Source organism: Microtus pennsylvanicus, chromosome 10, assembly GCF_037038515.1.
Source record: "Microtus pennsylvanicus isolate mMicPen1 chromosome 10, mMicPen1.hap1, whole genome shotgun sequence".
NCBI lineage: Eukaryota > Metazoa > Chordata > Mammalia > Rodentia > Cricetidae > Microtus > Microtus pennsylvanicus.
The window spans coordinates 85,038,638-85,054,829 of record NC_134588.1 but is presented as its reverse complement, the minus strand read 5'-3'; the positions used below and the strand labels follow the sequence as shown (position 1 = coordinate 85,054,829).

Sequence of the window (16,192 nt, the reverse complement as noted above, 5' to 3'; positions counted from 1 at the left end):
TAAGAATTAGCCCTTCTTATTTTTGCAATTTCTGTTAAGATGATAATTTAAAATAATCTTAGCCCTAAGTTCTTCGTATATGAGCTGCCTATGCTGCCTTTTGTCTATTTGTCAATACACAATTTTATATCTGTATAGATTATTAAATGATGGAGATACTAATATTTGCCCTGTTGTTTTTATTTCTAAAATATTTTCAAGGTATTATTCTACTTCTCCTTTCTAAGGCAGCACATTAAATAAAAAAGAAACTTTTGATTTTGTATCATAGCATAGCGTAATCATAGTGTTTCCAGGTTGATCAATGCTCATGATTTCTGGGCACAATGAGGAAGTCCAGATGAATAAGCAAAAACAAGGAAACAGACTGGACACAGCTGGGTGGATTGTGAGCAAGGATGTGAAGTGGGGGAGGTCAGGGGAGGGACAGTAGTTTTCTTTTTTTTTTTTTTTTTTGCTTTTTCGAGACAGGGTTTCTCTATGGTTTTGGAGCCTGTCCTGGAACTAGCTCTTGTAAACCAGGCTGGTCTCGAACTCACAGAGATCGGCCTGCCTCAGCCTCCCAAGTGCTGGGATTAAAGGCGTGCGCCACCACCGCCTGGCGCAATTTTCAAATTTATGATATATGAGAAAGTACACCATAGAATAACTGCTCTGGAAAGCAATGCTACAATTGATTAAGAACTGATTTTCAGGACTGGAGAGATGGCTCAGTGGTTAAGAGCACTGGTTGTTCTTCCAGAGGACCCAGGTTCAATTCCCAGCATTCACGTGGCAGCTGTCTTTAACTTCAGTTTCAGGGGACCCAACATCTTCACACATAGATAGATACATACAGGTAAGACACCAATATACTTGTAATTTAAAAATGAACAAAGACAGAAGATGGCCTCAGACGCTGTGAGTTCTCTGTCCCTGGAAGCACTAAGCAGGGATGGAAAGCATCCAGCAGCTGGATGCGAACTGGGCACCTGTTCTCAACACATCAGGGTACTCTGATGCAGTGACCGGGGTCACTTCCTTAGCTGCTTCTATTTGTTTCTTAAATCCTTGGAAGCAAAGCATGTTTTGCTAACTCCTTTTCTCCTCAATGTAAGAGGCAGGAAAGAAAAAAAAAAAGTCCAATGAATTTACCGTTAAGCTTTCTGGTTCAGTTCCAATTACTTGAAGTTTACGAATAAGCAAGGCTGCCTTCTTAAAAAAGAACACAATGGCCCAAGCTAAGAACCACATCCAAGTCTTTCTAGACTTAAAGGGGACCACTCCTTCCCTACCAGTTGAAGGTTCACAAGCTGATCCTAATTAACTGATCCAAGTAGCTCTTGTCTACTAAAACGAGAGAATGGAAAACAAGGTGGGGGAAAGGAGGCACCAGAAACCTGTGGTCTCTACTAACACAAGAGTAAACGGTGATGTGATCACAGCAAGCTCCTCATGGGACAAATTACACAAAGACAACCGAACACATACATCACCAGAGAAGGCATGCCCAGTCTCCCCCCCACACACACACAAACACACACACACTCACCCCAATTCAATTTACAGAGGGTTTTGCAAAATTAGGATGTGGTCAGTAATTTATTTTGATCCAGCAGCTATAATAATAGCAGCACTGGTCCACAATTTTGGGGTGTCTTAAAAAAAGGGGGGGATGGGACACAATTTTTTAAAAATAGATGGTAGTTGGATGTTCATTACTGGTTTATGAGGAAGGCTGGTGGCTCATGGAGAGAAGCCAAATGATGAACAGAAAGATCGATGGGGTCGTCTCCACATTAATGAACATGTAGACTCCTGGCAAAGACCTGCCTTGTGGTCTTGAGACACATACAGATGAAATCACCAAAACCCTCTCAAGGTAGGGCTTGCTACTCTAGGAGATGGGCTGCCAGAGGTACTGGCTAAGGCTTGGGTTGCTCACTCATTACAAAAACAATGAGCCTTGGATTGTGAAGCAATTTCTGGGGCAGGCAGGTTCACCCTTCTTGTGCCATGTGGTAAGGAGACCAGCGATTTAGTCATTTTGTGGCAATGTGATGCGGTTGGGAAAGTACAGACTTCACAGTCAGACTAAGCTGTGAGTCTTGGATCCCTTACCACATAGCTCAGCTATCTTGGGGAGCCATGCCATTTACAGAAGGGGACTTGCTGGAGAGTTTAGATCAACTAGACACAAGCTAAAGTTACCCGAGAGGAGGGAACATTAATTAAGAAAATGCTTCTATAGTATCAGCCTGCAGGCTCTGCAGGGCTCTTTTTTTTTTTTTTTTTTTTTTTTTTTTTTTTTTTTGGTGAGAGAAGACCAGAGTTTTTCTTGTAGACCTGGCTGGCCTTGAACTCAGAGATCCACCTGCCTTCACCTCCCGAGTGCTGGGATTAAAGGCATGTACCCACCACCTTGTGACTGTGTGCTACCACTGCCTGGCTGGCATTTCAATTAGTGATTATTGGGGAGAGCCCAGCCCCTTGTGGGTGGTACCATCCCTGGGCTGGTGGTCCTAAGTTCTATAAGAAAGCAGGCTGAGCCAGCCATGAGGAGCAAGGCAGTAAGCTGCCTCCAGGTTCCTGCCCTGATTTTGATGATGAACTGTGATGTTGTAAACCCTTTCTCCTCAACTTACTTTCGGTCATGGTGTTTCATCACAGCAACAGGAACCCTGACGAAGACAGGAGGTTAGCACCGACATCATATGATTCCTGTGATCATGCTCAAAGGGAAGGACAGACAAATGAAGCCGTCCCGCCCCATGCATGGCTACGTATAAAGCAGCATTCGGTAAATTAGGATGATGCACTTGTTTTTGTTTTGTTTTGGACACAAGGCCTTGTAGTCCAGGATTGCCCTGAACTCGTTAATCCTCCCACCCTACCTTCTGAGTGCTAAGATTACAGGTCTGAGTCACTACACCGGGCCTGATAATACTCATTGAGTTTACTGTGTGCCAGTACAAGAATGATCTCATTTGACCTTCACTACGATTCTAGCTGCACCATCATTACCTCAAGAAGACTCCAAGGTCACTCCACTATCAGGTGGTGGGGAAGAAGAGGGGACCCAGATAGTCTTATTCCAGAGTCAACGCCTTGAACAGCCTTAAAGTCAACACGTTAGAGTTAACCTCCTTTCCTCTGTCTTATCCATGTATGTTCATCTTGGAGAATCATATCTCTAAGACACCCAGACAGCTGAACAAGCCTCAGAGTGATGGCCTAGTGACCACATTTAAACACTTCCAGTGAGTAATGACCTTTCTCTGGGTAACTTTGGTGTAACGGGGTAACTTTGGTCTAACGGCGTAAACGAATGCAGACAGATTGCAAAAATATATACAGCTTTAATAGACTTACAGAACCACCGATCCCCGGAGACCAGGAAAGCAGAAGGGAGTGCTGAGAGCAGGCTCACCAGATTTATAGGTAAACATTAGCCCGAGGCGAACACGCCCCCTAAGGGGTGGGACTTATCCCTACACTTTGGGGCTTTTCACCCGGCAAAATCTGGGGCCAGCTAAGCCATCTAAAGAAATTTTAGGGTCCAGTTGTAATAGCTGCCACGGCTGTTTCCATGTTGTCTGTCACATATACTGACAGTGTGATGCTATATGATGCGGATGCCAAGAAAAGCCAAGCACAGGAAACCAGTGACCACTTAGCTCTGTAACTGACACTCAAGAAGTGCAAATGGATAAATACAGTTATTTATGTATTGGCTGGGGGGGGGGCATAAATCACAGCAGAACACAGGATCCGCCTCGCTAAAACTTCAGAGGCACCTTCACAGTTATATGGTTAAGACTGCATCCTTTAAAAGACAATATTTATGTGAAACATTTTATAAGACTGGTTTACATTGCCCTCCATTTTTTGCTTGTTTTTCCATTAGGTGCTTTAAGTACTGAATACTGGGCTAAATTCATCAGGAAATCTAGTATTGGATCTTGGATCAAGTTAGATTTTCTTTGTTTATTCCAGCCTCTGTTTGCTGTCCTTATTCACAAAGCTGGGATAATAATACACATTTTGTGATGAACTACAACATGACAGGAGTTTTAAGAGAGACCTAGACATGGGAGAATTCGAAAGAGGGTACAATGCTATAACTTCATATCCAGTGTATGCCATTATTCATAGGACTATGCAAGGCTACTGGGTAAAACCTAGAACCTATACTTTTGGCATCCCAGGGCAACACCCCACTTCTCATGCTCTACACCTATTATCTGTGTGCATAAACGCCAAGAGACAAAGACAAGGGCAAAAATACCACCAACCAAATGAGGCCTGATGCCAGGAAACATCTATACCCAAGTGAGCAGTCTACCAGGATGCCAGATCAAACACAACAAAATGTCTGTTTGGATTTCCATTAAAAATAAAACTGAGGGTCAATGAGATGGCTCAGCAGGCAAAAACACTTGATGTGCAAACCCGATGACATGGGTTCGATCCCATCATGCTTTGGGAGAAGAGAAGTAGAAGTTCTCCTCTCACCCCTTCACACACTTGAACCTATACACACTTGCCTGCATGTGCACATGTGCAGTCTGTCTGTCTGTCTGTCTCTCTCTCCTCACACACACACACAGTAAAATAGAGTTAATCCACAACTCTTAACAGCCTATCCCCACTACTTTAACTTTCTTCATTATACTTGGTTACTGAACCTTCTATTTAAAACAAACCTCACCATGGGGAAACAGATTTCTAACTGGAAATCAGCCTGGTTCATTAGCAGTATCAGCTCCCCTTTTAGTATTTAGGTGTTTATTATTTAGGTATAATATTTAGGTATTCGTAGCACCTAGCAGTCCTAGAGTAAGCCCTCCCTCCCAACATAGGAATGATCAAAGTTCCCGTGAACACAGAGATAAATGGGGCAAAGTTGTGTCAATGGTCAGAAGAAATAAACTGTTCATGTCATATGACATTTCTCTGTGAAAATCCAGAGCTGTGCACCAAGCTCCTCAAATTTCGCAGTAATGATTAGAGGTGAAGGATACAATTAGTCATAGGCATAAAAATGGAACATCTGTGCTGGATGTTGGTGGTGGCACATGCCTTACATCCCAGCACTTGGGAAGCAGAGGCCAGTGGATCTCTGTGAGTTCAAGGCCAGCTTGGTCTATAAAGTGTGTTCTAGGACAGTCAAGATGGTTACACAAATAATGCCTGTCTTGGGCTGGAGAGATGGCTGAGTGGTTAAGAGCACTCATTGCTCTTCTACAAGACTAGGGTTCAATTCCCAGCACCCACATGACAGCTCACAACTACCTGTCACTCCAGTTTCAGGGGAACTGACACCCATGGCAGAATATTAATGTACATTAAACAAAAATAAATAAATTAAAATAGAGAAAGAAACCCTGCCTCGAAAAAAAAAACCCAACAAAACAACAAAAAAGAAGCAGCATTTTATTATTTGGCACAAAATATCAGACATACACTATGTAGAATATTTTTTAAAGTTTAAGATACATCTTTTTTTTTTTTTTTTTTTGGTTTTTCTAGACAGGGTTTCTCTGTAGCTTTGGAGCCTGTCCTGGAACTAACTCTTGTAGACCAGGCTGGCCTCAAACTCACAGAGATCCGCCTGCCTCTGCCTCCCGAGTGCTGGGATTAAAGGCGTGCACCACCACCGCCCGGCTAAGATACATCTTTTAAAGAAAAATATAAATATGTATCATTTTTACTTTCACTGGAAGCATTCGTTGAAATAAAAAAGAAGCATTTAAGTTAAAACCTGAATAGAAATTTTATTATTTGCTTTTAAGAGAAGAGTAAGTCTGCATCATTTTTACCGAGGTACATGGCATCTGGCGAGCATCAAAGCCTGCTCCTCCCAAGCTTTCTCTTAAATGGTGACTGAGTGCTAGAAGGAAGCGGCTGGTGCCATACTGCACACACAGTCCTCCCTAGAGAAGGCTCGGGAGGAACTACCATCAAACATTTGTACCAGGCCTAGGTGCTCAGCCACAAGCACCACTGAAGGTCAACGAGTCCCATCAACCAAGGTCTCCAAATAGACCAGTTTGCTTCTATTGTCGTTTTTACAAAAAAGAAACTATCGCTTGAAAAACTGCCATACGATCTAACAATCAATATCTACTTTATAAACAATTATATAATCACCTTCTTTTTAAAAGACAGTAAGTGGATGTGGGTTTTTTTTTTCTTTTTAAGACATTTTCAAATACTGGTGACACCTACTGGCAGAAAATATATCCCAGTCCACAGCTTGCAAAAAGTCTGGTCTACAGAAGCAAGTAGCCTTTAGTGCTGATGGAACCGAGAAAACTTCCCCTGAAACCCACTTAGGTTTCCTTTTCCTAACTTTGCCTCTCTCCATTATTAGGAAGTGGGTTATACCTGACCAATAAAGTTGGAGGCACTTATTTCTGCCTCAAGTTGTATAAAGTGTATTTTTATTAAGGCAAAAATAATTATAATAATAAAACTCAATGGTGATACCTGAAAGATATTTACCAACTATTCCTCCAAAGCATTCATTTCCCATCCTTGCTTTTTACACAAACACATTCTCACAAAGGAAAAATAAAACCTATTTTATTTTGTAAATCCAACTAGTAGTGAAGAAAATTAGCATACTAATTCATAAACTGTTACAGCATCTATCCATAGACTGTGACTAACAGGGAATGAATAAGCAGGCAGGTTTAGTTAAGCCTTTACCAAAGTGCACCAAAACACAGAACAAAGGGGCAGAAAGAAAATAGAACTGGTCAGAATTCACAGCTATTTTCACTACTGTTTTCTTTGGCCCACTTGAACCAAATTGGCTTTGCTTTTTCTCCTCCCAGGAGTTTGAGGAGCCACCAGCCCCACTGTTATGGAAAATTCATATCCATTCCAAGCCTGAACAACCTGAACTCCACGAAGGTGCCAGCCCGTCCAAACAAATGAGAACCCACCACACTTCCGCTGCTGCTGAGACTAAAATCCTAAAAACATTCAACTAAGCTAGGGAAAGGAGAGAGATTTAGCCTGTACTCAGCATACGAAAACGGGAGCCGTTTGGAGTCCTGCTGGGGGCGGGTGGGAGCGATCTTGTAGGAAGAAATGAGTCTCTGATGCTACGCCCCCTCCTCACCTATACATAACTGAGTGAGCCAGCCAAGTGCGCACACTGAGCAGTTTGTGTGGGGTGTAGGTGGAACTCAAGGGTGCTGTGACAAGGCCGGACACACACCTGCCTCCAGCTCCACAGCCCACCCTGGTCTTGGTTCCCAGGGTGAGATGGGGGAGAGTGGAAAACCACACACACACACACACACACACACACACACACACACACACACACACACACACACACACACACACACACACACAGACGATGAGCTGGTCCTGTGGACTCCACCACAGCAAATTTGGGGTCTGATAAAGCAACTGCCTTCTCCAAACCTCTGAAAAATAATGAAGATCGCCTTCTCCTCCAGCTGAACCTAACCAGCTTCACAGGGCAGCCAGCGATTCGCCAGAGACAGGACACACAGGGGAAAAGAGAAACCAAACTAGAGGACTCCCTCAATTACTCAAAGGCACAACAAAGTTCCCAGTATTTCAAGAAGCTTCCCATTCACCAGAGAATAACTCATTTCAGCGGTCACGAAGGAGATCCTCAATTACTCATTTAGCTCATACCCAAGATGAAGGACGCCCTCACCCAGTCTCCTGGTTACATGTGACGGGTAAAAGTGTCCTGTCCAGTCCTTGCTCTCAAACAGCCGCGAAATCAAGTGTGTCTGCTCGGTCTCCTGAACCGATCTCCAAGAACTTCAGGTTCTCCCAACCCCGGCCGGGGAGGGGAGACATTGCTTTACTGACTGGCTCTTTGCTGACACCTGGGCCTTCCTGACAGGGCAGGGGGAGGTAGGTGTCTTTGCCTGCTCTAGACAGACCCCGGGGTTTTGAGAGCGCTGCCTGCAGAGGCAGCGGCGAGGAGCTGTAGTTCCCGGGCGCAGGGAGAAGGGACCCAGAGAAAAGACGTGCGGTGGCGATCTGGAGAAACGCGACACGCAGGGGAGACGGAAAGAAAGCGAGCGGCACCCAGGGTAAGGCGGCGGAGGAGCCGGGAGGCGCGCGTCCTACCTCGTCCTTGGCCGCCCCGCTGCCCAGGGGTGCCTCCAAGCTGCAGTTCGCCCTCTTGACAGTGAGGTAGAAGGGATAATCTTTGGCCACCATGGCGGCTGCCGGGCCTGCCCTTTGGGATGTCACAGCTGACCCCAGGCGACAGCAAAAATCCCGGGTGAAAGAGGGCCCGAGCTCCACGGTGCTGGCAGCGGCGACACGGACGCTCGCAGCTGCTTCTACCTGGTGGACTCAACGCTAGGAATCCAGCGCGAGGGGCGGGGCCGTTTCAGGGCACGCCCACGGAGGGCGGGTGGGTAGGCGGGGCTAGAGAGGCCCACCCCGCCCTCCTAGGGGCACCAGGTACTAATTTGCAGACACCTCTGGTGGCTGGAGCAGTTTCGCCAGCTTTGGGGGCCTCAGGGAACACGCCTACGGAACTGCCAAGCCGCAGACAGCTCCACTCATAGAAGAACAGACTGTTTCAAGGAGGCTGGACCCGGGCAAATGCCAATAGAGCAGGTAGAGGGGAAGTTCTAAGCCAGCCATTACACTTTCTTTTCTTTCATTTCTTTCTTTCTTTCTTTCTTTCTTTCTTTCTTTCTTTCTTTCTTTCTTTCTTTCCTTCCTTCCTTCCTTCCTTCCTTCCTTCCTTCCTTCCTTCCTTCCTTCCTTCTTTCCTTCCTTCCTTCCTTCCTTCCTTCCTTCCTTCCTTCCTTCTTTCTTTCTTTCTTTCTTTCTTTCTTTCTTTCTTTCTTTCTTTCTTTCTTTCCACTGTCTATGTATCCCTGGCTATCCTGGACACTTTTTTATTTCTAAATGAACGTTATTGGGATAAGAGCAGCCCAAACAGTAAAATACACCCACTTAAAGTTTGCAGTTCACTGAGTTCTGAATACTTTAAAAGCACCGTGTAACCAACCTTCACAGCAGAGAAATCCACCACGGACGGAGTCCCCTCCAGCCACTCACCCCTATACCCACGCTGGATTGATTGCGTCTGCTACCCCTCCCCCAAGCGAAGACCACGCCTTCGAGGATATTTTCTGGGCTAGTGTTGACTTTGTAAATGCCCAAGAAGCGATTACAAAGTCTTTGCTGCAAACCTGCCCATGCCAGTAAAAACAAAACAAAACAAAACAAAAACAAAAAACAAAAACCTAGAAACAATGGTAACATTCTCAAGTAGGGAGCGCTTAAGTAAACTTTCCTCACTATGGAATACGACCCTATAGCTATCAGAAAGGAGATGGGTATAGGTGTGGAACTGAGACATTTCCTTTATATTGGCCTCAGTTTGAGAATAATTGCGCAGGGTTGGGAGTGCAGATCTTTGGTAGAATAGTTAGTAAGGGTGAGGCCCTGAGTTCAGTTCCCGGCATCTGAAATATAACAATGTGGAACAAAACAACACAACACAATACCATTTGTGTTAAAAGCATATCTACAAAAGAGTAGTTCCTTAGTGTTGTGGGTCAACAACATTGACTGGAAGAACCTGCAGCAAGCTTACGCTGTCCCTGATGGCAGAGGAGAAATAGCTAAAATTAAAAGGGTTAGAATTAGTGGCCAGGGACTTTAAAGTTACAGGTGATGTTTTTCAATCTCTCACAATAAAAATATATTCACCTGCCACTAGGAATAAGAAGAGGTTAATCTTCTTAAAAGTTATCATTTCCTCAAAGTACAAATTACATTTCTTGTAAACTTGACTGTGGTATCCCTCTGTACGCATGTGAAAGGCACAGATACACCAGGTGTTGGCACAGGGAGATACTGACCTTTTTTTGCATCTTGGATGGAGGGAGACATTGAGATGGAGAAATTTAGACCCCGCTTCAGTGTTCTCCGTTTCCAGATGAGGTCAGAACCTACCAGTTCTTACTTTCCCTGGCAGGAAACTGCTTGTGGATCTTCCATCTCAGGTACCAAATCCACACCCCAGCAACAAGCCCACCCGCCATCTTGCCTAACTCGGTTGGAGAGATGATAGCCTTTGCTGCAGGAAGGACCTCTGTGTAAACAGGCTCCTGCATGGGTGGATTCTGACTAAGACTGGAGAAAGCACCCATGATTTTCTTTCCAAGTATACAGTCTGAAGAAAAAGGAAGAAAACTGTAGCAGAAGAGGCAGGGAGTGGGAAGGGGCATGTCAAAACTGCTGATTTTCCCTGGGATATTCCTGCTCAGTCTTTTCAGCCCGAGCTGCACTAGAGGTGAATCCTCATGAACACAATCATACTCTCTGCAAGCTTGGCCAAGTTCAGCAGAGGGGTGAAGGAATCCCACCTCCAAGGACAACCAACCAAGACAGTCTGAGGGGCAGTGACATGTTCCCAAGACAAAGCACCCCGGGGCCTCTCCTTCAAGGGCTCACCCACAATCTTACCACAAGGCCCTGGGCATCAACAGCTCATCTGGGAATGAGCTTTGATCCCTAGTCAGGTTTTCTGGGCTTTGTTCTCCAGCTGAAAAACATATTTACAACTCTGGTATTGGGGTGCTTTCTTCAATGTTCTTAGGACCGAACAGGCAGTGTAACCAAAATCATAGGGTGATAATAAATAAACCCTTAGAAATGGGAGAAAGGAGGACAACAGAGATGGCTCAGAAGTTAAAAACACTTGCTTCCCTTTAGGAGGATCAGAGGTCACATCAGGTAACTTACAACCACCATAACTCCAGAGGCTCTAATAGCCTCTTCTGACCTTCACTGACACCCATACACATGAGAACACACACACACACGCACACACACACACACACACACACACACACACACACACGCACACACAATGGGGGACAGAAACTGAACCCCAAGTTTAATTATTTTACATCAAATAACAATCATATAACAAGAAGCCTACTATACACATTTCATTTTCTCTTAAGATTTTTTTTTTTGCCTTTTAAAAAAATACTAGAAACTATAGAATCAGTGAATAACATATATGCAGCAAACATGTTGTTTTTTTAGTTTTTATCTAGGGTTGGAAAGAAGGACGAAGGGAAAAAGAGAGAATTGCTAATAGCCCATAACTACTTAACTACTGCAGAGTGGCTAAGCTCCAATATGCATGTGAAAGTGATGATGGAAATATCCAGTGTCCTTGGGTTCCGATTCCAAGTTCTCATAGACTGAATGTTTCACCACCAGATAGGAGTCTCATCTTTAAATTCTTAAAGATACATACATACATATTAAAGATACATATGTACATACACACATGTTACAACAAATCCCATACACTAGGCCAGCAATTTGGGGTAGGATATACAAGTTTTGTATGTGGTCCATGGGACATTCTACAACTTTTAAGGTTTGTTTGTTTATTTCCCTATGCAAGTTCTGCCTTGTTTCTAGGTTTCAGGCCTCTCTCCCTCTGCTTTATTTGCTGACTCAGGATTTGGGCAAACTGTCTGGGACTCTAAGTAAGGGTGTGAGTGACCAAAGACTGTTAGCCAACAGGCTGTCCTATGAGAGGGATCCCAAGCACAGAGCCAGGCTAGCGGCTGATTTTAGGGAGACTAGACCAGCCCAGTAAGGCCTCCCAAGTGAGCAGCAGGGGTGTTGTGCCCTGCACCCCGCCCCCTGCCCATGTGTGTGCGTGCACATGCACGTGTGTTTACAGCTCAGGAACAACACAGCCTAACAGCAGCTCCCCTAAAAACAACAGCACACAACACCCTTCAGAGCTCTGCTTCAGCACAATCAGTTACAAGCCCACAAAGCACTTCACAACCAGGCAGCGCTCCTCTCTAGCCAGGATCCCAGAGACTGAATCAAGAAGCCTGCTCTGCATTTCCAGGAACAATGCCAAGCACAAATCCATGGTCTCCCTTGTGCTGTGCAGGTCACTGGTGCTTCTGAGGGGTTGGGACGCTGCAGCTGTGCACGCTACTGGTCATTAGCCCTTTTTAATATAGCTGATGATCAGGTGCGGTTAGAAGTCCGACCACCCCCTACTCAGAACAGACCCATCATGGGCTAAAACCTCAGAGGCTAAAGTGGCTATGACCATCTCAGCCAGCAGGACCATGCTCTCTCCTATCAGCACTGCCCTGACTATCAGGGTTGGATTTCTTTTTTTTCTTAAAGATTCATTCATGGAGAGGAGTGATTCATTCATCCATCAAATATGTACTGGACGCTTCCTTGATTAGTTACTTCTCTTCTGGTTTTCTCCCCATTCTTAAGCTTCCCTGCTGGGCAGGTCCAATAAATATGGTCCAATTTCAGACATGGCCTTTCAGATGAGACCTCTGTGGCAAATTATGCATCACAGAAAAAGCAGGTCCATCAGGGCTCAGCCTCCCACCATGCAAACCCCTGTAGCTTCCCTGGCACCTGTAGCCATAGCTTCTACTGGCCAACCAGACAGGGTCATGCAAGTACATGTTGGGCACTCACACGTTCCAACATCTCTCCCCTCCCCTTTCTTTTGGGCGATGGTCCCAGTTAGTAATCAAGCTCCCTCTCCTTTCTTCAACTTCTGTCTTGATGGGAGGAAGGAGGAGAAAGCAGGGAACTCTGGAATCGGGGCTGTGATCTACTGCCACACAAACAGCAAATGCACATACGGTTGTATCTAAAGTCACATACACTGGTACTTCCTCCTTGCATGGGGATGTGCCTCCTGGCTCCAAGACAAATTAGTAAAACTCTGACCCTGGGTATTCTATAACTGGAAGACTTAATTTTTGCATTGTCCAAAATGTTGTTTTCAGGAACAAGTCTGAAAAGACAATGAATTTAAAATGATAGCAACCAACAAACAAAACCCAAAACTTGCTGTTGGTTGTTTTAGTTTACTCTTTGGCTCTTTTGGGGGCCCACCACCCAGATCCCCCAAAAAATGCACAAAGAGTTTTTTCTTACTTATTGGATGCCTGGCCTTAGCTTGACTTGGTTTTTTTTTTCTTCTAGCTTTTCTTAAATTATCCCGTGTACATTTTGCCTTTCTCTATTTCTGTATACCTTTCTTTACTTCTTACTCCATGGCTTGTTGTGTAGCTGGGTGGCTGGTCCCTGGGATCCTTCTGTCCTTCTCTTACTCCTTGATCCTTTTCCATGCCTATCTTTTCTCCTGCCTTGCTATTGGCTGTTCAGCTCTTTATTAGACCAATCAGATGTTTTAGACAGGCAAAGTAACACAGCTTCACAGAGTTAAACAAACACAACATAAAAGAATGTAGCATATCTTTGTGCCATCAAACAATATTTCACAGCATAAATGAATATAACATACCTATAATTAATATTCCACAACAAAAACCTTTCTCCCCATTGAACTAATTCTGTGGATTGTCAGCCATCATGCCAAAATAAAAAAAGAGTCATATTAAAGTATCTATAAAATTTGACTGTGTTGATATGCTATGATGTGTGCATTTTTTGCCTTCTGGTTTGTCAGAGCAACGGTTTAGTTAGAGGTGATTCTGTCTCCTGAACACCTTTGGCAATGTCTATGTGCTTTTTGTTTTTGTTGTGATATACTCTTATTCAGAAGCCCAGGCTGACCTGGAACTCACTGTGTAGTCCTGACTGACTTCAACTCACAGCAATCCTCATGCTTCAGCCTCCATTGTGTTGGCATTACTAGCATGGACCACCATGCCTAGCGAAATGCATTTTAAATTTCTCTCTGGAAGATGCCAGAGTTCACTGGCATCTATTGGGGAGAGGCTGGGATGTTGGTGATGACAGTACCTGTGTGGCCCCCCACAACAAAGAACGAGTGCATCCGAAGTGCCAACAGTTTCACTGCTACACTCACTGCATTGCCTTAAGAGAACGCACTGAAATGTGGCTCCCAGTCTAAAGAATCTGCTGGTCTTGACCTTGAAGGTCTTTTAGGCCTTGGCTGCTGGATAGGATCAGGTGGCAGCTTAGGCTGGGCAGACAAAGGAAAACTGAGTGCAAAGAAGCCCAGTCTCGTCTCAAACCTGTCCTGGTGTCCATGCCTGACTCTTAGCCAAAGAACAGATTCCATATCACATGAATGAGTCAAGAGAAGAAAACAGAATGTCAAAGAAAGGAGAGACAGATAATTTTCTGAAAATGACTCGACACACACACACACACAGAAGCATGTATCGCATGTTCTAGTTCATAATTAGAATCTAGGTTATTTTTTAAGGCATGAAAGTAGAAGAGAGGGTTTTTGGGAAGAGGAATGGGGTACAGTGGGAGGAGGACAGGAGAGACCAACGTGAAAAGTATGAACACATACAGTATATTCATTATGAAGATGTCATGGTGAAATCCATTGTCTGAAAGAAAAAAAAACTACTTCATATATAAAAACGCCCTTCAAAAGTCCAGTGATAATTAGTTTCAATAAAATATAAGTAAGCAGAAACAGGGAAGTGGGGGAAGCAGTTTTGCAGATTTGGGTGTTTTCTAGGATCTTGATCACCATGTTCAGTTGTTCAGGGGTTGTGGCAGAAATATAAACTCAGAGATTTAACTACTCAAGGGTTGTTCCATGCATTATTACTGGCTGCATAGGTGCAATCAAACACTCGTTTCACTCATAGTTCTGTATTAAGATTGATGATCTTTATTTGAATGGCTGGCTATCAGAAGGTTTATTTTACTCAAAGAAATAAGCCACCCCTTGGCATGTTTTTTGTATACCACCAGTGAGTGCTTGTATCTTATAAACAATTTACATCTCCTTGGGAGTATTTCTTAATAGGAGATGAAAATTCAAAATGTTTGTTTTATTTCAAAATTATTTCTTCTCCTCAGCCTACAGGTAACATACACATATGTGAGACACATATACCAGCTGTATATAAAGAAATGAGAGCCCAAAATGTTAAAATCTGCCCTTTGTCAGTTATAAATGTGTCACTTCCATCACCTTTCAGAAGCCACAGACAGTGACTGTGCTACTGTTTTTTGTGCTATCAAGAAAGAAAAATATCGCCAGGTGGTGGTGGCACACACTTTTAATTCCAGCGCTTGGGAGGCAGAAGCAGATGGATCTCTGTGAGTTTGAGGCCAGCCTGGTCTACAGAGCAACTTCCAGGACAGCTAGGGCTGTCACAGAGAGAAACAAAAGCCGCCGACTTAAAAACCACAATTTAAAAAAAAGGAATAAAGGAAGGAAGAAAAATATATTACAAATGTATACAATGGGATCCTTTGTAAGACACACTGCATTTCCAGAGAAGCCGAGGGCAGGGGCTGGAGAGGTGGCTGAGTAGTTAAAATGCCTGCCACACAAGCCCTAGGACTGGAGTTCGGATCCTTAGCATCCAATATAAAAGCACGGGTGATCATAGTAGCCACCTGCAATCCCAGTGCGTAGGCAGAGATAGCGGATCCCAGGGCGAGCTAGTGAACTCTTGGTTCAAAGGAGAGAACCTGCTTCAGGATATCAAGTGAAGAACGATCGAGGTAGACACCTGACACCAACCTCTGGCCTCTAACATACACATATGTCCACATATATGTACACACACACCAGACACACATATACATGCAAAAGAAAAGTGAAGGCAAATGGGAATGATGGGGCACAACAGTGCTCATGCCATGGGTTTTAAGTGGACATCTGACATCTCAGAAGTCAGGTCATTTCCTTCCCTTGCTTGAAGTGGAATTGAATGAAAAGCTTACTAAATCCACATCCTGAGCCCCATTTGGGGTCCAGTGAACTGGAATGTTTGAGAGGGGAGCTTAGAAATGTGTATTTTTGATCAACACCGTCAAAGAGCATGTTTGAGGGATGCTGTGTTATGAATCAGAACAGTGAACCGGGTCCCCACTGTTTCCCTCCCCCACTTGCCGCCAGCAGTGATCTAACTACAGACCTGGGGACGCTGAGCCCAATGTTACAGCTTCAAAGTCCAGAATGAGTAGAGAAATCTATGTATTGGTTCATGCAAACGATCAAGCACTGGGAATCTAGAGTGTGCCAGGCAACATGCTATCTACACATGGGTGCATAAGGGATACAATGAAAGATGTACAAATCCACACTTCATCCCAGCTCCCAGCAAAGCCACCCACCAGGGAGACATGCTCTGACACTTGGAATTAGATTTACAATCTGGTATCCAGGGCTTCAAAGAAAAACACACTTATCTTCATA

The 16,192-nt window shown here is 44.3% G+C and overlaps 1 protein-coding gene across 6 annotated transcripts in view; it reads right to left on the bottom strand.

The window, feature by feature from the left end:
- The window catches only part of Arhgef3 (Rho guanine nucleotide exchange factor 3), a 294,787-nt gene that overhangs the window by 63,664 nt on the left and 214,931 nt on the right, over positions 1–16,192 (bottom strand). Inside the window, exon 1 of one of the 6 annotated variants that reach the window (XM_075988893.1) lies at positions 8,110–8,471. The exons of 4 other annotated variants lie outside the window; for them this stretch is intronic. In XM_075988893.1, the coding sequence (XP_075845008.1) occupies positions 8,110–8,202 (93 nt within the window). In that variant the 5' untranslated portion in view covers positions 8,203–8,471. Of the gene's footprint in view, positions 1–8,109; positions 8,472–16,192 lie in introns of those variants that run through there. One more of the 6 variants, XM_075988895.1, reaches the window with a different exon arrangement.